General features: G+C 37.7%; 1 protein-coding gene across 8 annotated transcripts in view; it reads left to right on the forward strand.

Moving 5' to 3' along the window:
* Positions 1-22,024, forward strand: part of kif1b (kinesin family member 1B) — a 74,119-nt gene that overhangs the window by 36,597 nt on the left and 15,498 nt on the right. For 4 of the 8 annotated variants that reach the window (XM_058762254.1, XM_058762256.1, XM_058762255.1 and 1 more), the window contains 19 exons: positions 701-780; positions 2,124-2,199; positions 3,433-3,512; positions 3,658-3,764; positions 3,977-4,060; positions 4,469-4,649; positions 5,216-5,288; positions 12,994-13,096; positions 13,472-13,620; positions 14,264-14,442; positions 15,231-15,371; positions 16,156-16,407; positions 18,002-18,120; positions 18,288-18,373; positions 19,348-19,477; positions 20,020-20,164; positions 20,307-20,397; positions 20,595-20,713; positions 21,578-21,633. In XM_058762254.1, the coding sequence (XP_058618237.1) occupies positions 701-780; positions 2,124-2,199; positions 3,433-3,512; positions 3,658-3,764; positions 3,977-4,060; positions 4,469-4,649; positions 5,216-5,288; positions 12,994-13,096; positions 13,472-13,620; positions 14,264-14,442; positions 15,231-15,371; positions 16,156-16,407; positions 18,002-18,120; positions 18,288-18,373; positions 19,348-19,477; positions 20,020-20,164; positions 20,307-20,397; positions 20,595-20,713; positions 21,578-21,633 (2,251 nt within the window). Of the gene's footprint in view, positions 1-700; positions 781-2,123; positions 2,200-3,432; positions 3,513-3,657; positions 3,765-3,976; positions 4,061-4,468; positions 4,650-5,215; positions 5,289-7,775; positions 11,887-12,993; positions 13,097-13,471; positions 13,621-14,263; positions 14,443-15,230; positions 15,372-16,155; positions 16,408-18,001; positions 18,121-18,287; positions 18,374-19,347; positions 19,478-20,019; positions 20,165-20,306; positions 20,398-20,594; positions 20,714-21,577; positions 21,634-22,024 lie in introns of those variants that run through there. The other 4 variants (XM_058762258.1, XM_058762259.1, XM_058762261.1 and 1 more) reach the window with 2 other exon arrangements.

Below are 22,024 nucleotides of genomic sequence, written 5' to 3' on the forward strand. Positions count from 1 at the left end.
AGACTAGAGGGAGCTTCCTGTCTCTTAGGCCAGATGGTTCTGGTCTTCCTCCTGGCCAAGGACAATCCGGGCCAGACACAATAGAGAAAAATGAGCATTGGGCTTCACGTATTTAACTGTTTACTGCTCTTGACCCCACGTCAGGCATTTGTCCCATTGCACACAGAATTATGGCCTGGTTTTGCCCTTTTAGCTATAGGACCCTGAAATTTATGACCTTCCCACAACTTGCAATGTCGGACTTAACATATAGCAAAATGTGCTCCGACACTGAGAGCAGAATAAGCCTCTTAGTAGTATGCACAAGTCAGGCAGGTCACAATGGCTAGTGAATGGAAATGGCAATCTGGAAATGTTTCTTGAGAACCATATCAGCAAATTAGAGTGATTTCTAAAGGATCATATGACAGACTGTCTGCTGAAAATTCATCCATCAGATGTATAAATTGTTTTAAAATACATTAACACCAAAATCAATTTTTAAAAATTGTAATAACATTTCACAATATTGTATTTTTGCTCAAATAAATGAACATTGGTGAAAAATCTTATACATTCCAGATTTTGAATGCTAGTGTAGATTATGTATATAGTCTATGTCTATGTTTGTGCCAGCAATATTTAGACATTTCAGGCCTTGTTTTATACCTCACAGCATACATTTCCTTTGAAATATCCCTCTTTGTCTGCCGTCCCGCAGGAGTCAGAGAAGATCATAGCCGAGCTGAATGAGACCTGGGAGGAGAAGCTGAGGAAGACTGAGGCCATCCGTATGGAGAGGTCAGTGAGGGTTTAGGTGCCATCTGGCACCCTTCCTATTGTCTTTGTGCCCATACCCATCATACCCATGAGGAGTGTCTGCTATGTGTCCGCGTGCTCAGCTGGTACCAGTCTGTACCAGACTTAAGCAGCTGTCAAATCGCACATAACACACTGACCTCAACACTAACATGCACATTCAAATATTCAAGAAATATTTTCTAGGGGTCCGTTCTTCGTACGTCGCTAACTCGGTTAACTGGATTTGATTGTTGATGATTTCGCTTGATTTTGGATCATTTGGTTCTTCGAAGCTCATCCTAGACTTGCTGTCATAGCAACGGGTCCGTAAGCTTAAACCTGCTCGGGAGCATTATTATTATTATTATTATTATTATTTAATGTAAACAGGATTAGATTGCATCTTTTTAAGCAGAATTGATACTTAAAAGCTGTCCTAGCCACCGCTACTTTATTACAAGAGTACTGGTCCAGGGACAATAATTTAAAATAATAATAATAATTAAAAAATGTATTTGAAGATAATATAATAATATAATATAACGATGTTGTGTAGTCTATAATGCTATAGACACAGCCAGTTTTACTCATTGAAAGATTTATTAGTGATGAAATAATTACTTTATAATTGTATTGGAGTCTTACACACATGCTATAAAGTCTGAATCGTTAATTTGAGTGATGACAGCGATTATGGGAGTGGCTTGATGGAGCGCAGGAGATGCAGATTACTTGATCTCTAAGAAACTTTAATTAATGCTGTCACATAAGAAATTTGCCTCAAAGATAAAATTAAATTAATTGCTAATTACGACACTGACATACAAATGTAAAGCCCATACAAATGCTAGAAATCATGAATATAAATAACTGGGAATCATGTAAAAAAAATTGAAAATAAATTAAAAACCGTGCACATTTCATTTATCTATTATAACATTTATGTAGTTTTTTTCACTTGGCTGTTTCCTTATGAAGGTCCAGAAATTTGTCAAGTTTTTCGTCAGGTGTCTTTTTAATGATATGATGTCATTACGTTGCTGTCTTGCCACCAGCCAATCGCTGCATTGCTGATCGTGGTTTCGAGGATCGATACATCTGCCCTTTTCGGGGAACATGAGAACGCGCAGTAATCTAAGACAACTTAATCCAGATATTTTAATATAATACGCAAATTCGTTTGAAGAACCAAATTAGCCAGAGGTCAGTTATCAGGATTAGAAGATCTGGAATCTTTCAAATCATCTCAGATGTAATAAGTGACGTACGAAGAACGGGCCCCAGATGTCTTCAGTGCTAACTGCTAAGGTGTTGAATATAACGTGTTCCTTCCCTTCCCTCAGAGAGGCGCTGCTGGCAGAGATGGGAGTGGCCATACGGGAGGATGGGGGAACCCTGGGTGTCTTCTCTCCTAAAAAGGTACAACTCCTCTTCATCATTAATCACCATTACTGTCTGCACCAGTCACTTCCTTCTCATGTCTGGGTCGTTCTTTCGTCGTATTTCATCATCCATCATTCTTCTTCCATTCCTTTTTTTTTCTTTTATCTTTTGTTTTGCTCGCCTCTTGCAATGGAACCCTATTAGTTTGGTCCTGATAGACCAACGTCACTGTCTATTGAGGACTTTAGTGTTTATTCTTCTAATCAGGTTTGTAGAATTCAAGTTTATTTTTCCCATTTGCATTTTTAAATTCCTACCAAAAAAATAGTTGCAAATGTAGCAAGCCGTAGTTGTGTATTACTAAATACTAGTTAATAATATTTTCCCACATCACACTTAATTTAATTTTATGTACAGATTAATGCACATCACCATCAGCTATAGTGTTTCCTGCGTCAGCATGCAACGTGACCGATTTTGACAGATTCAAAAACGAATGACTGTCATGAGTCTAAATAATCAGTTCTTTTAATAAATAGGACAAGAAGTTTTCGCCTTTTGGCATTATTAGTTATATCCATCAAAGCTGTTACTGATTTAACTGAGTGGATGTTTATGTCAACATGTAAAGACACCTTTTACAGCAGATTTGTGTTATGTTGTATTTTAATAAAAAAAAAATTATAATTTATATGTTTATATGTATATTTCTAACTACAGAGTAGGGACTGATGTTTTGGCTTGCAAAACACGGTCCATTTGTGTACCAGTAACACATTTACCATAATTATGTCTTTTTAGTATTCCACCCTGAAACACATCAACACAGTTAGGCTGAATCTAAAACAAGGCCTCTCCTCCCTGTTATTTAATTGTTTTTATTTGCCTAATTATTCATGCTTTCATTCAGTTTCTCTCCTCTTTTTCTCTGACATCTCTCTGTGATTTTGACTGTCAAATAGCTTTACGTTGAAAGGCCCTGTGAAGTCTATACTGACTTTAATGGGGTGTTTTCACCCAAAAAGGTTGGTATAGTAGTAGATTATGATGTACAGTAGTTTGTAGTTATTTACTTGATAGAGGTTAATGTAGTGCATTATCAGCTTTTGAAGAAGCCACATTTAATGGCTTTCTGTGAGTCATTACAAATGGCATTTAACCTCATTATTTCACTTTTTAATTAGCCCGTAAATGTAACTGCAGTTTTAGTGACATTTGTCACTTTTGTCAGACTTGTCTTATATTATCATTGACCCTGCTTCCCTACAGACCCCTCACCTGGTGAACCTGAACGAGGATCCTTTGATGTCAGAATGTCTGCTTTATTATATAAAAGATGGAATAACAAGGTATGAAATCACTTTCAGAACTGTCAGAAGTTTCTTAGCTGTCTGTGTTGCACTGAAGCATCTTATGATAGTTTCATATCCAACCAGTCAAGGGTCCTGGGGGGATTCCCTGCGTGAATTAAAATAAATGTCTTTGTTTTGACAGGGTGGGCCAGGCAGATGCAGAAAGAAGACAGGATATTGTTCTAAGCGGAGCGCACATCAAAGAGGAGCACTGTATTTTCCGCAGTGAGAGGAATGCCAACGGAGATGGTTAGAGCTCACTTGCATCTTAAGATCCATTTAACTGTGTTCAGTTCACGTATCAGCTGTTAAACACTTTTAAAGCAGACATGATCAGTTCAGTGCAAATTAACAAACCTTTCTGTCAAAGATTATTTCTTTGTTCTTTACGCTTTTACTCAATGAACATCTTATATTAAGCTTTTCTGCTGGAGGTAGTGAATTGTCTTCTGTCTCTACAGTGATTGTCACGTTGGAGCCATGTGAAGGATCCGAAACATATGTGAACGGAAAACGTGTGAATTCTGCAGTCCAACTGCGCTCAGGTGACTCACTGACAGCTGCCTGCACATTTCAGTTCTGGTTTAATCTGGTTGATTGTATTCACAAAAAACAAATGAAACATTATAATTTGGGAACTATTCACTTTATATTTCAATACGAATGTAAGCTATTTTCTGTGAATGTGCCTCATTAGCCTCTGTAGGTAAATAAAACGCATTAAGCAATAGAACTGTTTGCACTACAGATTACTGATTACGGATAATGCATTAATGTGGTAGCAAATGCCAGTTTGCAACATTAAGCAGTATAATGGACTTGGTACGGCTAAAAGAACGGAAAGTGGCTGACAACAGAAGCCTTGCACATTCAAGTTGGATAACGTATGTGCAAAACTTATGTTTATAGTCTGTTATATTGTTCCAATGTGTTCATACCTGTTCATTCCTCAGGTAACCGCATTATCATGGGAAAGAACCATGTGTTCCGGTTTAACCATCCTGAGCAGGCTCGCGCTGAGCGTGAGAAGACCCCCACAGCAGAGACCCCCGTAGAGCCAGTGGACTGGACCTTCGCCCAAAGAGAACTGCTGGAGAAACAGGGTATCGACATGAAGCAAGAGATGGAGAAACGGTACAAAAGCCCTAATCATCAGATTTTATTAAACGACAGCTCCAGGTTCAGTATATCCTTTTGACTCATCCCTCAGGCACTTCGCAATGAAAATATGCAAGTTTAGCAAGTAATGGTAAACATTCACACTAGTTTCTGGTTAACACATGTATATAGAAACTGTGCATTTGAACATTTATTATCTTTGTAAGTGCCTTACTGTAAAATATAATTTCTTTTTAAATTAAGGATGAGTCGATTATTTTTTTGTGCTAATTGACATAATACCTTATATGCTGTCAGTGGAGCTTAATTTAACTATTCAAACTCGCAAAAGTCTTTCAAGGCAAGTGTGGATTCCAGCTAATACATAGGGTTGGATAGCCAACCAAAGCCAGGGCCACCAAGCAGTTAAAGAAGACAGAATCTACATTTTGTGAAGTTTAAGCTCTTGGTATGGAATGTGAGCAAAAATGAATTGGATTATTGTAAGAAGGATTTTTAGGATTATGTTGCGGAAAGGAAATGCAGTGAGCATAAGAAAGAGCAGCTTTTTGATGCAGTGGTCTCGCACTGTATTATATCAGGCTTACAGAAATGGAGATCCTGTACAAAAAAGAGAAGGAAGAAGCGGACCAGCTGCTTGAGCAACAGAGACTGGTAAGGCTGAATCTCTTTGATAATTCTTGTTTCTTTTGTTGTTTATCAGAGGACCTGTTCTTTCGTTTCAATTAGACATTAATTGTCCTTCCAAATTAGACTGAGGGGAGAGATGTGCCATTTGATGAACTGAGTAAAAGGGGCCCCTAGTTTTCTACTTGCTCTGCTGACGTCCAACCAGCACTAATTCTGCACTCTTAGCTCTGACAATTTGAGACTTTTGTGTGTCTGTATGTGTGTGAGAGAGAAACACTTCTCCCAGTGCATGGCTGAACCTCTTTGCATGGTAACTGAATCCACTCTGTCTGGATTGAGATAGCAGATGGCCCATTGCTGATATGGACTGATTTACATATTCAGTTTGATACAGCAAGAATTAGCGAGAACTTCTTATTCAAATTTTCACTTTTCTCTCATAGATTTGAGATGTAACTTTGCAAAACAGCATCAGCAGAAAAATACCAATTCGGCTTTTAATTAGTAATCTGTGTTTTTATGAACATTACATTGTTGTGTAAGGCATTGGTTTGCCATGTACCAGTTAAAGACTCCATGAAATAAAAATGGGATTTGACAATTGTATGATTTATAGCTGTCATTTAACTTGAAATATTTATTAAATGTTTTAATGTGGTGATTTAAGAAAAAAAAAAAAAAAGCTGATTTGAATTAAACTAAATTAAATGCCACTCTTCAGGGTTATGTTTTTATGTAATATTTTGGAAAAAGAATTATATAATATTTCATGTAGAAGTTTTTTTTTTTTTTAACTTTAGTAGTTACCATACAGTATATGAGCCAGTTGTTGAATTTTAAAACGACAAACATTTTGTCCATAAGACACTTAATTTTAATATTTTCACAAAGTATAAATGGGTATTCGCAAATATTTATTTAAAAAAAAAATACTTTCACAGTTATCATATCTGGAGATCTTACATCATAGAGTTGACATCAAACTATTGCCCGTTACCATTTTTCATGGGGTCTTTATATTAAATTGGAGATCTTTTCTTTGGTTTATTCTATATGCTGCTTTTGCATGGTTTGTTTTTGTAGCATGTTTAACAGATTAATTTACAGGGTACTTAGTACCTCATTTAGTATTTGTTGCTGAGCAGTGTTGTTAAGCTAGTCAAGCTTGAGTCAGCGTTTAATTTACCCAAATAGATTTTGTTTCGTCTGAGTTTGTTGGTTTTCTCAATGCAATTGCTGATATTTCCAATGCATTGTTGCCATAACCCAAGATTTCTGCTGTAGTTGATGAAGGCTAGTGACAATGTGGTTTCTCATTGACATCTGTAGCCTTGAGTTCTACACACCTGTGTCTGGCCAGGCACAGAGGGCATGCTATAACACAGCTATCCATGCTGGGGGTCTTAATCAATGATGACAAGCTCTCCAATGCTCCGATGGTCTCATTCATATAATCTCATACACAGAACACAGATATCGTACACTGCACTGATTACACAACCACGATTACATGGTCGCCAGCTGTCTCCTTTGTTATTTGACTGTGATTTTTGTATTGTCCTTGTTTTACTTGACCTGGAAAATGAGAAACTGCATTTTCTCTCAACTAACCTCTTAACTGTAGTGGATGAAATCGATGCTTTTAACCTCTTCAGAGCCTGTCCTTTCTCTTTTTTTCTTCTCTGTACTGACCTGTAATAAACACGCAAGAGTCTAACCCACTGCTAGAGCTAGAAAAACTCTAAAACCAAATCTTCACTATCAAGGACTTCATATGACGGATTGAAGCAAAACTCTTCAGGCTTTGCTGCATGCCACTAAAGCATGTTTGGGGTGCGACTTTCAAGAGCTCTAATTGAAGAGGATGTCATGAATTTAAACTTGACAAAAAAAGAAAGAAACCAGCGCAACAGCAAAAACAGCAGATCAAGCAACATCTATCCCCTTTTTGTTGACATTTTTCTCATAATCATGAAAGTCATGCAAGTCATTACTTTTTATAGTGATATGCAACTTGGGAATAATGGTCATTTTTGAATTTGTATCTACACTGCAAATCTAAAAAAATAACAGTAAGCATTGTCAAATGCATCTGGGAGTACATAATCCTCTCTAAAACTTTTTTTTTCTTCTCAGTTTAATGAATCAACTTTTATATTCTGCACTTAAATATTATATTGTTTTCTCAAGGTTTTTAAATCTCTAGAAAGTTTCACATATGTAATTCGGAAATCCTGTGTATCTGATGTGTATAGTCAAAAACAAATACTTCAGAAATGTACATGTATAAATTGAATGTTAACTTTCATCATTAAACAAACCAGTAGCAGTGCTTCTGCTTTCATTATCTCATATCGCAAAGCATCATCTCATTTAGCTGTTCCCATTTTGCATATCACAACACTGTCCATTCTTTACAGAAAACATTCCTTTTGATTTCGATATCCCATTTTAATTTTCCCATTTTGTTTTTCGCACTCTTTGGTTTGTTTCCTGTTTTGTTCTCTCAAGGATGGAGACTCTGATAGTGGCGATGACTCTGATAAGAGGTCGTGCGAGGAGAGCTGGAGACTCATCACTTCACTTCGGGAGAAACTTCCTCCCAGCAAGCTCCAAACCATAGTCAAAAAGTGTGGCTTACCCAGCAGTGGTAAAAGACGAGAGCCTGTCAAAATGTACCAGATCCCTCAGCGTCGTCGCCTTACAAAGGACTCCAAATGGGTGACTATCTCTGATCTGAAGATCCAGGCAGTCAAAGAAATTTGCTATGAGGTGGCTCTGAACGATTTCCATCACACCCGTCAAGAGATTGAGGCTCTGGCCATAGTAAAAATGAAAGAGCTTTGTGCTACCTACAACAAGAAAGACCCGAATGAACGCGATTCTTGGAGAGCTGTGGCTCGAGATGTCTGGGACACTGTAGGGGTCGGGGACGAACGAATCGAAGACGTCATAACCAACGGCCGAGGAATAAATGACATGGATGACCTAAAAGTGCACATTGACAAACTGGAAGACATCCTGCAAGAGGTGAAAAAGCAGAACAACATGAAGGATGAAGAGATTAGAGCTCTCCGGAATAAGATGTTGAAGATGGAGCAAGTGATTCCACTCATTTCCAACGAGTCTCATGAGAAGAACGCTCGCAGTGCACCCATGAGAGCCCGCAGTTCCAGTGAGGGCAAAGCTCTTGAGGAGAAACCCAACGGCGAACAGTCAGACGAGCAGGTGTCTACAATGATGGATGATGAAACTTCGTTCCGACGTGGACGTATGCGTTGGATGCGACAAGAGCAGGTACGCCTCAAGAACCTCCAGCAACAGGAGATTTCCAAGCAGCTCCGGAGACAAAACGGACCTCACCGCTTCATCCCACCTGAAGACCGCAAGCTACGCTTCCCCTTCAAGAGTAACCCCAAACATCGCAACTCCTGGACCCCTGGCACTCATATCATTATCACAGATGAACAGGTGATTGAGTTGAAAGTTCCCAAAGAAGCAGTCCAGGAAGAGGAAGACAGCAAAGTGGAGGCTGCAGAGCCCAGAGAACAAGTGATGCCCATCATCCACACCTACCCTACTCTTCCTAGTCCCACGGGTCAACGTAGAAGCAAAGATTTAGAGCAAGGCCTGAGTCATAGACACAATCAAAGCCACAAACTCCATGAACGAGGTCGTAGTAACTCCTTCAACAGTAGCCAGCGTGCCTCTGACTCTATGGAGTCCCTCAATTCTGGGAACAGGAAGCCCCCTCACCCTCAACAGTCCTATTACCAGCCACGCTACAACCAAAACCAGCATCATTATCCACAACAACAGCATCCACAGTTCTGTTATTACAATACTGATGCCAGCAACACCTACCAGCAGTACCCACCTAATCAGCAGCCGAGCCACCACAACAATTTTTACACGCCACCTCGTATGCGTAGGCAAATGTCTGCCCCCAATTTGAAGGGCAGTCGAGAAACCACAGTGTGACATTGGAAGCAGGGCATAGGTTCATGTACAGAACTAGTTGACGCTACAAATCACACATCACAGACTCATCACAGCATTGGACAGCTTGTCCCCATCATGTCCAACTGTTATGTGGCACTTGTTTTAAACGATTGAATGTTCTTGTTGTCATTTGTAGATTCAAATTGCAATGGAAAATACCACATGAGCACCTTGAATCAATAATTTGATCCCCCATCCATGTTAGTTATGCATATGGGTTAAAAGTCTAGCAATAAGTCTGATGGTTAAAGATGTCCAATCCACGACAAGATCTCAGAACAGTGTCCTTGAGATTTGATTAATTAATCAAGCATTGTTTTGCAATAAAGTATTAGGAACTATGAGTTTTGAGAGAGACACCCTTTAGTTCTTGACTGTAGTATTAAGTTTGTTAAACTTTAGTATGCCATTATGGAATTGAGAAGTACTTTACACTGATTTGCCTCAGTTTACCGTTGTTTTGCTGCTGGTCTTGACGGTCTGAATCAATCTAAGAATTGAACACAACCACTACACTGCAACATTTCATACTGTCCAGTGAGAACCTTGAAACATTACTTGAATTTTGAGTTTTTTTAATTTACAATTGTCATATGTGTGCATTCAAGATGCATGGGTGATATGTTCAGTAAATGCTGGAAGGTTAATAGCCAACTTTATATCCTCTTGAATGTTTCTAAACGCATGTCAGAGATGCAAATGACATTTTTAATGTTACATTTTTTGCAAATAGTTTTTTTTAGGAATCCATGGGTTGGTATTCCCCATTAAATAGTTTAAATATGAAAGGTGGCAGCAAAGGCCTTTTTCTAGTTGCCTTATATACACGAGTAGAAGATTATGAAGGAGTGCTTTTAAAATTCTTAAGTGCCTTATTGACTCACTGTGTCATTAACATTACATTCATTTTCTTGTACTTGACGCCTGAAAATAAGTAATAGCAATATATGAAGAAAACAATGATTTTGCATCAATCTTTTAATCTGAAAGATAAAGACACCACCTCTAAATTAGGCAAGAACAGTTTCTTTTTCATCAAAATAACTGCCTCTTTGTTTTTATAAAGTTTGGTTCTGCCTTATTTTGAGTACAAACCACTCTGCACTAAACATCCATATCCAAAGAGGCAATGCTTTTTGAGAAACGCAGTAAAAGAATGGCTTCAGAGTGTGCTTTGCATCTATTGTTCCTCTAAACTGTCTATTGCACTCTGATCCTCAATAGGGGGGCAGGCTGTTCCCACGGGATGGAGTCAGTGTTCTAGAACACTCTGCTGTTCTCCTCAATCTTAACATGATTAGAATCGCATTTATTTTCGGGTGTCTGCTGTGTGGCAAGCGAGCCCACAGAAAGCACCAGAGACTTCTCATGGAAAGGACCTCTAACAGGGCTGTTTCCATGGTTTTCAAGGCTTGTTTTGAAAGTTGTAGCATGTTTTTAGGGAAGGAAAACCCTTAAAAGCCAAATCAAATTTGCTGGACAGGTATATGCTGCATTGCATTTAGTTTTTTCTCGTTTAGTCTCACACGAATTCACAGCCTTTATATGTAATGCCACTGAGCACTTGATTAAATTTACCACTGTTTTTTTCCTTTTTAACTCATTAATTATGTTCATGTAGGGTTAATGTAGTTGTACATCCTTAAACTTAAGCCACTGTGATTTCCCTGCTTAAGCCTTGATGTAATTATGCACTAGTGTGCCTCAGCACCCAAGTGTGACCCATTACCAGCTGCGTATTACCAAAGCACATGTTCTGAAATCCTCTTCATGTCATCTCCTCTGGCCAGAGCCAAGTGTTAGCCAACTAGGTCAAAAGTCCAGGCTTCAGCATTGCTTCATATGCATAAAGGACTTGAATGCTTTTGTTGCCAGAAATACTGCCTTGTTTCAATTGAATGCATTCTATGGTAAGGCATAAAACACGATTACTTTCCCTTCAAAAGGTAAAATCAAGAAACTGGATAAATAAAGAAGTAGGACTCTAGTTTAAAGGTGAAATGTGTGATTTTTAATTTGACAAGTGTAAATCCAGACACTGCAACATTGACTCAACCAGTGATGTCAGATTGGGGGTGGGGCTCTCTTATTTTTGTCCACTGACAGATAGGGTGAGTGTTAAAAAACAGTCGTTATTTTTGAAAATCTGTTTAGTGCAGTAAAACTTGCACACTTCACCTTTCAGTGCTGCACAGAAATTAAAGTATAAGTCACTCCTCGATTATCTTTATTTTAAACTGCTATCTAGACATGCCATTTCCCTGCTCCAATAAAGAATGTTATGCTAACATTAATGCATGGTGCTGCCAGCTACTCTTCACTACCACAAGAGGAGCTAAGGAAATGTATAAAGACAAATGGACAATGTATTTTTACCCTTTTTAAAGGTATGTCACTTGTCTGTTCAGTGTTTATCTATATGCAATGGTGATATCAAGTGCCTCCAAAAGGCCCTGTATTATAATGTGTTGTTTAGGGGGGGGAGATTTTGTGCAACATATGATCTTTAATTCTCAAAAATGTGTTGATGGTTTACTAATATTGCTATTATGTTGAACTGTGCTGAATATATCACAATTTCAAACAATGACTGAAATAAAGTGGACAAGTTTAAAATGTACTGACTGTTGACATTCTGAGCAAAATGTCTTCATCTAAACAAACACATTCTTGATAGCAATCACATTTAAAGAATTTTAAAATATTTATTAGTAGATTTATCATGATCATTTTATCGTATTACAGCTCTTAGGAGGTATGACCGCAGTCAGCCATTAGTCAGTGTTGTGAAATAAGTCTGAAGTTAAATATAAAATGAGTTTGACTTAAAATCCAGAGCGATTATGTTCATCTTGTGCAAGAAGATTTATAGCTGTTTTGACATTGAATTTACAGACAGAAACAATGTGGGACCAGTAAAATCTGTTTAAATGTCTGGAAAATGATACATATAACCACGTTTTAGTGAAACAGCATGCAAAATACCTCTCTTTTACAATGCATGGTCTGCTCTACCTGAAACATTTTTATGACTTTTTAAATGTATTATAAATGTCAGTTGCCTTTTGGTAGTGAAATGTCTAGACGTCTTGGCGCCATGGAATTTTTTTTTCTATAACTTCAGTAGATGCGGCAGTGAAGAACATACCTTGATTTGTTTCATTTTCAAAATTGCTGGAGGGATGCAGGATGGGTTTCATGTCTTGGATGCTGTCAGAAATGTGTTCTCCCCATGGCATAACATCAAAATTAAAAGTGCATTAAATTTTCAATATTGTAATCGCATATATTTAAGGGTTATTTATGGCTTTGTTCAAATCTAAAATCTAAAGTATCAAACGTCAGCATGTAACTCATCCTGCACCTTTTGTGCTATACAATTGCATAGATGGATGTGCAACATTTCTAGGGAGAAGAGACTTGGAGGTGAGCTTTTTCTATTTGAGCCACCTCACAATGCCCTAGCAACCGTAGAAGCTGCATTGCAGCATTGTCTTCATTGTCTATTTCTGTGTGCAAAATTAGTGCTGTTTAGTTAAACTTCAGTCAAAGTCATTAAAATGTAATTTAAGAAATATAATTATCATTCCATTGTCATGAACTAGCACACAATTGATAGAGCTACAGTGTAACCATCCTCTTGAAGCTTCATCTCTCTAAGGTTCAGTGAGTGTTTGTCATGCTGATAAGATCGTGTCATGTCTCTCTTCATCAAACCTTCTCAAAGGTATATGAGAGTAAACTGCAAGAGCTGCAGAAACAGGTGGAGACTCGCTCACTGGCTGCAGAGACCCCAGATGAAGAGGAAGAAGAAGAGGAAGAGGATGAAGGTAATGTATTTTAAATGCTAAAATCAAAATAAATCAGAATCAGGTGTTGAGCTGCTCTACGTTTTTTTTGCAAAAGAGGTTTATGTGCATTGTTCTGGGACATTGCGTAAGTAGGACGTGTTCCTAAATCAACATTGTTTGAATCACATTCCTGTCCTAACTCTATCCATAACCTCAACTCAACCAAAACCACCCAACAATCAGAGGAACATGGATAACAGACAGATAAACCCCTGCACCTTTCACTATCCTTATAGTCTGACTGATTGAATGTTGTTCTAGGAACAATAAGGACGTCCTGCTTGGCAAAATTACAACCAGCTACAGTATATCACTGCCTTGCCATGTTTGAATGTTGTGCCTGTATTGTTGCAGTGCCCTGGACCCAGCATGAGTATGAGCTGGCCCAGTGGGCTTTCAGGAAGTGGAGATACCACCAGTTCACCTCTCTCAGAGACCAACTGTGGGGCAACGCTGTATACCTCAAAGAAGCCAATGCCATCAGTGTGGAGCTCAAGAAAAAGGTGCAGAAAACATTTGTCAGTCATCAAAACATTGAACTGTTTTTAACTTCACCCAGTGTGAAACCCCGAAAAAAGGAAAGTCTAGTGCATGGTCAGTTTTTTATTTTTTTTAATTACATTTTTTTACCGCCACAACATGATGTAAAACAGCGTATGACTGAGTTTTTCATAGTGATGGCAGTTTACCAGTAAGTTCTGCTGTATTTACATATTCTCAGACAGATCCCTGTTGCTTTGCTCATTACCCATGTGTCAGCTATCAACAGTCTCATTAATGTCAAAAAACATAAACGGTTTCATCAGTTCTTTTTCTGTCACTTGCCTCACTTTTACTTATTTATGCCTCTTTTTTTTCAGTTCATATGTGTATAACCTCATGAAAACCCCTGCTGTTCAGCCTTGAGATAAAAACATTTTTCGAATGATTTATAAATTTGTATTTTTAGCTTCAATGGGGCCAAAGGTGATTTGTAATTAGTTTTTCATCAGCGTGTGGAAATCTTATGCTGTATTCAGCTTTGTTACATTACTTCAGTTTCCAAAATTGTCTGAACCTACAATCTTTCAGTCATCAACTCATTCATCCATACATCATTCATCCTTGTTTATGCCTTTATGTCTCATTTACATGATCTATTTGTAGGTCCAGTTCCAGTTTGTCTTACTCACGGACACCCTCTACTCTCCACTGCCCCCGGAGCTGCTGCCTCCAGAACCAGAGAAAGAGCGTGACACCAGGCCTTTCCCTCGAACAGTGGTGGCTGTGGAGGTTCAGGACTTGAAGAACGGAGCCACTCACTATTGGTCCCTGGAGAAACTCAAGTAAGCCTCCGGATGCCAGCCAGTTTTTTCTCTTATTTCTTGTGCAATTATTATTTGGAACCATTCCATTTAGAAATCCCAAAGCTCTTTTAAATGTTCTTATTCATTTATTTTATTTATTTAACTTCAAAAGGAGTTTAAAGCGCTATTTGTCAGCTATAATTTATCAGGGTGACATTTATAATAGAACATTTGCATGGCTCCTCACAAAACTTGTTTGAATGGAAATGAATTCACTGGGAACAAAGGAGTTCTGTCATTCAAGCAACTCAGAAGTCTGCTTCCCATGTGGCCAGTCACATGGCCATATTCCAACATGACATTCAACATGATATTCAAAATGCCCTATTTTAACAGTTCAACCATTGTTTTTATTGAAATTGTTCATTCTAAGTGGTACTCTGAAAAAATTCTCCATTGTGTCAAATTCCCAAATTCTCATTGCTGTGCCAAGTGTCAAATAAGAGCCCTATTACAGTGGTCAGAAAAGATTTTCCAAATGATTTTAATTCCTCCTTGTCAAGATTGTCAGAAATTAAATTGACCTTTGTGTTTAAAAAAAGAAAGAAAGAAAAACGATTGGCCCTGAATTTCCTCTTGGATAGTAGTACAAAAACACATTTTCTATGTAGGCGACAATAACATCACAGACAAGCACCTCGGAATACTGAAATTACCTCATGTTTGTATATAAATAAACTGATAACCAGTTGAAATTACTTAAATGCAGCCATTGTAACATTGTTTGTGTAGTTGATTTTGTGACTTGACTTTTCATGTTCTTACAGGCAGAGGCTGGACCAGATGCGAGAGATGTATGACCGTGCAGGCGAGATGGCCTCGTCCAATCAGAGTGAGGATGTGGAGGGTGCTTTGACCGGCAGTGACCCGTTCTATGACCGCTTCCATTGGTTCAAGCTGGTTGGGAGGTATGCTAATCACCTAACCTTGTTTCATGACTTGAGAAATGATCGAGCATGTTAAACAGAAATCATTATGTCCTGTGGTTTTAAATACTGTGAAATTAGGTTTAATTCTTCACAAACGTTTTGCATATTTTGTGGTTAAAACGGGGTGCAAGTGTGTGAGAATTTTTTGTTTGTTTGTAAAGATCTGCTCCCTTAGTGAAAGAGGGAGCCCATAAATCATTCATGACATCTTTGTTTAGTCATTAACACTGTTAGTTTTCTCTTCATATTTAAATCACCCTTTTTATTCACATGATTTTTGTTTGTTTGTTTTGCATTGTTTTCCCAATCATTATGTGCTTGTGTTTTGCTGTATGCTGGTGTAGTGTTTATTTCTTTTTTTCTTTTTTAAAAAAAATGCAATGTTTTCATCCATTTGTCATTATTTTAAATGTTCATTTCACATCTAGATTGTTTTTTGTTCTTCTGTGCACATTATACACACTCTTTGTGATTTTTTTTTTTTTTTTTTTAAATTATTTATTTTTTTTTTTTTTGATTTATTTATTTATTTTTTTGTTCATGTTTTATTTCCTTAATCAAGATTAGAACAGTTTCTATGATGTCTTTTGTAAAATGTAAAAACTTACTCCATTATGTAAAAAAATAGCAGGTACATGAATAATTAATTGCTATGTTTATTGTTTTCTATTGTATAGTCATGGCCCTTAAATGTGGGTCATTTTAAATAATCCTGTAAACTCTTGCTTGTGCCTGCATCCTACCCACACACCTTTTTTTTTAGCTCACCTATTTTTCACGGCTGTGTGAACGAGCGTCTGGCCGACCGCACTCCCTCGCCCACATTCTCCACCACCGATTCTGAGATCACTGAGCTGGCCGATGAACGGCAGAGCGAGATGGAGGACTTCATGGATGACGAGGCTTTCGTGGACGACACCAGCTCAGACGCTGGGACCGAGGAAGGCTCTGACATCTTCAGCGATGGGCAGGACCCCTTCTATGACCGTTCCCCATGGTTCATCCTGGTGGGCAGGTTGGTGGTGGCCACTGCTCGGGGGGAAACCTGAAAAATGAGGGCTGGAAAGAGAATGAATGACAAGGAGAAATGGAGACAGTTGTGTGGCTCAGTGTGCAGCTGTTAATGATCTAAAGATAATTTGGAGAGATTTTCCAGTCATGTGAGATCAGATGTGATCTACGAAACGGCTCACACGGCTATACCAGATGCCTCCTCCAGTTCTCCACTGCCTACATGTAACCTCCATCTGTCTGGTTTGGTTTAACATTAGTACTCGAAACATTAGTACACATTTGTGTTTGTTTTCATCCATTGTATTTATTTTAATCGGGCTGTAAATCGATTAAAATGTGTTATGGATAGCATTCAAGAAAATCGATCAGAATGAACTGCTAATATAAAGAAACGCAAATGTAATAATATAAGAATTCAATAATAAAACCATGTTCACAGCACTTTATGGACTTAATCTTACATATGCAGATTTTTAGCCAATGGCATGCTGCGTTTGTTCTCTGCTGGTGTTCACATTAACATTTTTATGAATGACAGTGTTTCACTTGTGGGTTATTATTGCACTTAGCCTCGATGGGAATTCAGTTTCAACATACAAGAATGCAAATTACTTTTGTTAAACATCCCATTCTGGATGTTTCTCCTATGGTCTTTCTCTTTTGACTGAGAAACAAATGCTTTGCTAGGGACTATTTTGAATGTATGTATATACGACACAGACACTTGAACACAAGGAATGTTCAGATCAGTTAGACAAAAAGAGCTTTTAAAAAATAACATTGTAACAATATGCTGTATTAATCCCATCTGTTAACACATTAACTTTGATTTACAGCCCCAGTTTCTTTATTTTTGTTAACTTAATCATTTATTGTGCTTGTGTATTACAATATAAAATTGTGTTTATTTGTTTAATGTTTTTATTTAATTTTGTCTGTATTCTTTTTTCCCTTTAACATTAATTGTCATTCAGTGTACTTGAGAGCTGTTACTTATCAGTCAGCTGTACAAGAGAGAAGGATAGAGGAGGAGAGAGGCAACATAGTCTGGATCGATGCAGAGGCGTAAATGGTCTGCGTCATTGTGACTTCACTGATGCGCTACAGTGATAGCTCTCCTCCATCTTGGCCTTGAGGCTGCCTATGGGGGGAGGAGGAGGAGCTCTCTGACTGCAAACAGCTCCTGAAATTCAGACTATGTGTGCCCCCTAGCCTCTGAAAATATAAAATATTCTAATGCAATCTCTTATTTGGTTGGCCTTCTTTTTCTTTGCCATTCAGTTTCAAGGCTGACGGATTCGTTTTCTGTCTTTTGTTATTTAGTGCCGCATTTTGTTTGCGTCAGCTCTTAGTAAAAGTGTCTGACACATCATACCCATTATTCTCTGATGGTGTTAATCAGGGTAATGGAGATGAACCCATGGCCCTGCAGTGAAAGGAAGTCACTGTGTGCAACTGCTCGGCTGTTTTTTACGCATCTCCTGTACCCTCCATACTAATACATATGGTTCTTGGTACATGCTGTGTGTGCATGAGACAGTCAGGCGGCGACGGTTCTCAGGGCAGTACTATAATTGTCGTTCTTTTTCCTCCAGAGCCTTCGTGTACCTGAGTAACCTGCTGTATCCTGTGCCTCTGGTGCACCGTGTCGCTATAGTAACAGAGAAAGGAGAGGTGCGAGGATTCCTGCGAGTGGGGGTCCAAGCCATCGCTGGTGAGCGCTGCTCTATATTAATGAATTAATTAAGACTCCGCTCAGATTTAATTAAGCACATTTGATATCAATCTGATGTGATTTTATAAGCATTCAGTCCTTTAAGTTGTTTTTCAGCTAATCTTTGGAACTTGTGTCCTTTTTCTTTGGTATTTGTGTTTTTGTAGCTGACGAAGAGGCTCCTGATTATGGATCTGGTGTGCGTCAGTCGGGCACTGCTAAGATTTCTTTCGACAATGAGTATTTTAAAAAGGTACAAGCCAGTCCAGCACTTCAGACAGTTTTTTTCCCCCCCTGAGTTTTCCTTTTATTTTAACATGAGTAGATGTATATATCTTGTGTATATGTATATCTAGTGTTGGGAAGTTTACTTTGGAAATGTAATGGGTTACAGATTACAAGTTACCCTATGTAAAAAATAGTGTAACTATTTTAATTACTTTTTTAAAGTAATGTAACTGATTACATTTGATTACTTTTTGATTACAATTTATATTTTCTAAATTTTTTAATTTTAAACTGTCAGTTGTTTTCAAACATTTAAAGCAGGCAGGTTTAACCTTATAGTCGATTACTGTCAGACTTTCAAAATCCTTCATCACTTGAATTAAGATTATAATCATTTAATTTTAAAGCACAGCCACCCCAAAATCAGACTTTAGTACCTCTTTTTACTTTGAGATCATTCTGTGGTTAAATACAGATTTAAAATCATAACATAATATAGTTTAGTAGCTAAGATACGGTTTTTGAAATTGAGTTGTTGCATAGCTATAACATAGGCATCTAACAATGCCTTGGAAAAAACCTGGTAAATTTACAAAAATAAAGCATATACACAAGCCCAAATAGGAAATAAAACTAAACGTGTCTTATTCTGTCCTAAATTCCTGAAACATTGGTGTCTCATATTTTAAAGCAGTCAATGCAGTTGTGGAAAGAACTCAATCAAATCTGTATTTGTGTGAAAATATTCAGATGTAACCCTCTTTGTAATCCTTAACATTTTTTGTACAGTAATTGTAATGGAATTTTGCAATTAAATTGTAATTCTGTTACATGTAACTAGTTATTCCCCAACACAATGTTGGCTCAAGTTTGACGTTTGTACTAGTTTCTACAAGGTGTGAGTTGTTGGTGGTCATTTTTGTGATGGCTCCCTTTGTATTTTATTTCCTTCCTTTTTTTTTTTTTTCTCCCTCTCACTTTTACTCTTTCACCATCCAGAGTGATTTCTCCTCCGTGGTCATGACCCGCTCTGGCCTCTCTTTGGAAGAGCTGCGTATTGTGGAAGGTCAAGGTCAGAGTTCGGAGGTCATCACCCCTTCAGAAGAAATGAACAGAATAAATGACATGGGTGAGTGTAGATGCATAGTCCAGCTGGTAGCCCCTGAGTTCTGAACAAAGCCGTTCAGTCCGAGTGAAAAGAAATGCTTACACATCCAGACGATGCTGTTGTGTTTTGCTATGTCGTGTTTGATTTACAAAGCCTCAGTGACCCAAAAGCTTTGGGACCAAACTGATTCTTCTAGAAGGCTTTAACGGGTCAATAAAAGAAGTCCATGGAAACAGATTTATAGACACTGTTTATTAAAAATGACAGATAATATTAAATAACTATCAAGCTGGACCAGTTTGCCAGAAACACCCTCTAATAGTGGTGATAAATAGCTTAATATAAAAAAATTTATGTAACTGCTTTCTATATAAAATTGTTCTATGTATAAAACCCTTCTATATAAAATTGTCATATAAAATAGTTTGATATAGAATGCATACAAGAAATGTCCAAGAAAATCAACCAACATCAACAATTTCACATTAACCGTTTATAGATCCTTTTACATAAAAAAAAAACTAATATTATGCACATTTGTACATGTGTTTTGTGTCTAAAAGACTTGAAGCTTGGGAACGTGGACACAAAACTGGGTGACGGCTTGGCAGAGCATCTGGAAGTGGGCAGTATTTTCACTTTCCGCGTCACTGTTCTGCAGGCGAGCGGCATCCCGCCCGAGTACGCAGATATCTTCTGCCAGTTCAAGTGAGTCAGCCTGTCTCCATGGCAACCCTTCATTCCTGTCTCATTGGTCTTTATTCAGACAGAGCACACACACACCTCCACATAAATCACGCAATCGCAGAGTCACGCTTCTCTCAGTAATCCTGCCTCATGCTGCCAACAGTTTTCTCCATCGTCACGATGAGGCGTTCAGCACAGAGCCCCTGAAGAACACAGGCAAAGGTGCCCCGCTGGGCTTTTACCACGTACAGAATGTAAGTGTTGAAAGCAGTGAGAGATGCAAGGTTTTGAGGAGGAAATTGAACATTATAGTGGCATAACCAATCCAGAGTTGTTCTCATTGAAGTATTTCATCAGGCTAGCTGCGTATACAGAATCTTTCCTCATTATTACACATTGTTAGGCAAGTATGCATGTGTTGTAAACTTATTTATGTGGTTTTCACATCCAGATCTCAGTGGAGGTGACGGAGTCCTTTATTGAGTACATAAAGACCAAGCCAATTGTGTTTGAAGTGTTTGGCCATTACCAACAGCACCCACTGCATATTCATGGGCAGGAAGTTGTCAGGTAACAACCTGTCATCCAGTATCATAAATTTGATTAACATAATCATATATTTAGCATGAAATCATTCAGTATTTTGAGTGCATTTCAGGGCCATAACCACATTAAGGGTGACTTTAAGGATGAATTTAAGATGACATTAAGGGTCAATGGTATTTTTAAGTGACTGATGATAAAAATTTTTGCAATTGTCAAATATGAAATTTCTAAATCTTTTACCTTGTATAGTTTTTACATTGCTGTAATGTTTTTTTATGTTTAACTTAAAATCATTTCTTTCGGTTAGTTGCAACATTTCTCATTCTTTCAAATTAAATTTTTCATCTGATATTTATATATAATTCATATAATTCACCTGTATTTCAATTACCAAAATTGATCGATAGATTTTGTTTTAGTTAACAATAACACAACATTGTACTTTAAATTATTCAGTTTTGACATCTTTGATGTTGATATGGCACTAATTTTTTTTAACTAAATAAAGTAGTAACAGGAAAGCTTTTAAAATGTAAAATGTCCAATGTAAGTTCTGTCAACACATTTTCTTATTTATTTTAACAAAGTCTATTTTTTCCCCCTTTGTTATTGTCAACATGTTGATGGAGCTCGATTTGTATTTAGCCCAGAATATTACATTAATAAAATAAGTAACTGAAACATATATATTGTATAGTAACAGCTGTTCTACAGCATATCTTATTTGTTGTAAAAAACATAGCATGAAAATAGCAGAAAATAAATGTTTCCATAATCCTGACTATGTGGTTATGCCCTTGGTGGACTGATTAAACTGGCATAGAGATTGATTTAAGATTATTATAATTATTTTTTACTTGTCTAATTAATATTTTGCTTCTCTTATAGCCCTTCTCAGCCTTCCAGAAAGTACTACCCCCCACCTATGCCTTTGTCTAAACCAGGTATGATGGCAACTACTATATAACTCAAAAATTACATCTCCATTTGTCTTCATAAAGAACGTCACATGTTCATTAAGTCAGCTTGAAGGGTCTTAAATTTGCATAAGTAATAATAAAGCAGATTCCTTGAATAATCCTCGCCCGGAGCTTGTATTCTCCTCTATCTCCCTTCTAATTATTAGTGTTATTCATTACATGATTCATTAAACAAGGAACTACCTCGCAGTTCATAATGCTGTAATCTGCAACTCTTTCGTTCGATACGGTTATCTTCTCTCAAAAGGGCTCTGGATCTCATTTATGCAGCAAGTCAGTTTGAAAGACGCAGCTGTCAGCCGTTCCTGTCCAGACTGTTGTTTTTTTGAACAAATCTCCCTTTGCGACCAAAAAT

Source organism: Onychostoma macrolepis, chromosome 23 (genome assembly GCF_012432095.1).
Source record: "Onychostoma macrolepis isolate SWU-2019 chromosome 23, ASM1243209v1, whole genome shotgun sequence".
Taxonomy (NCBI): domain Eukaryota; kingdom Metazoa; phylum Chordata; class Actinopteri; order Cypriniformes; family Cyprinidae; genus Onychostoma; species Onychostoma macrolepis.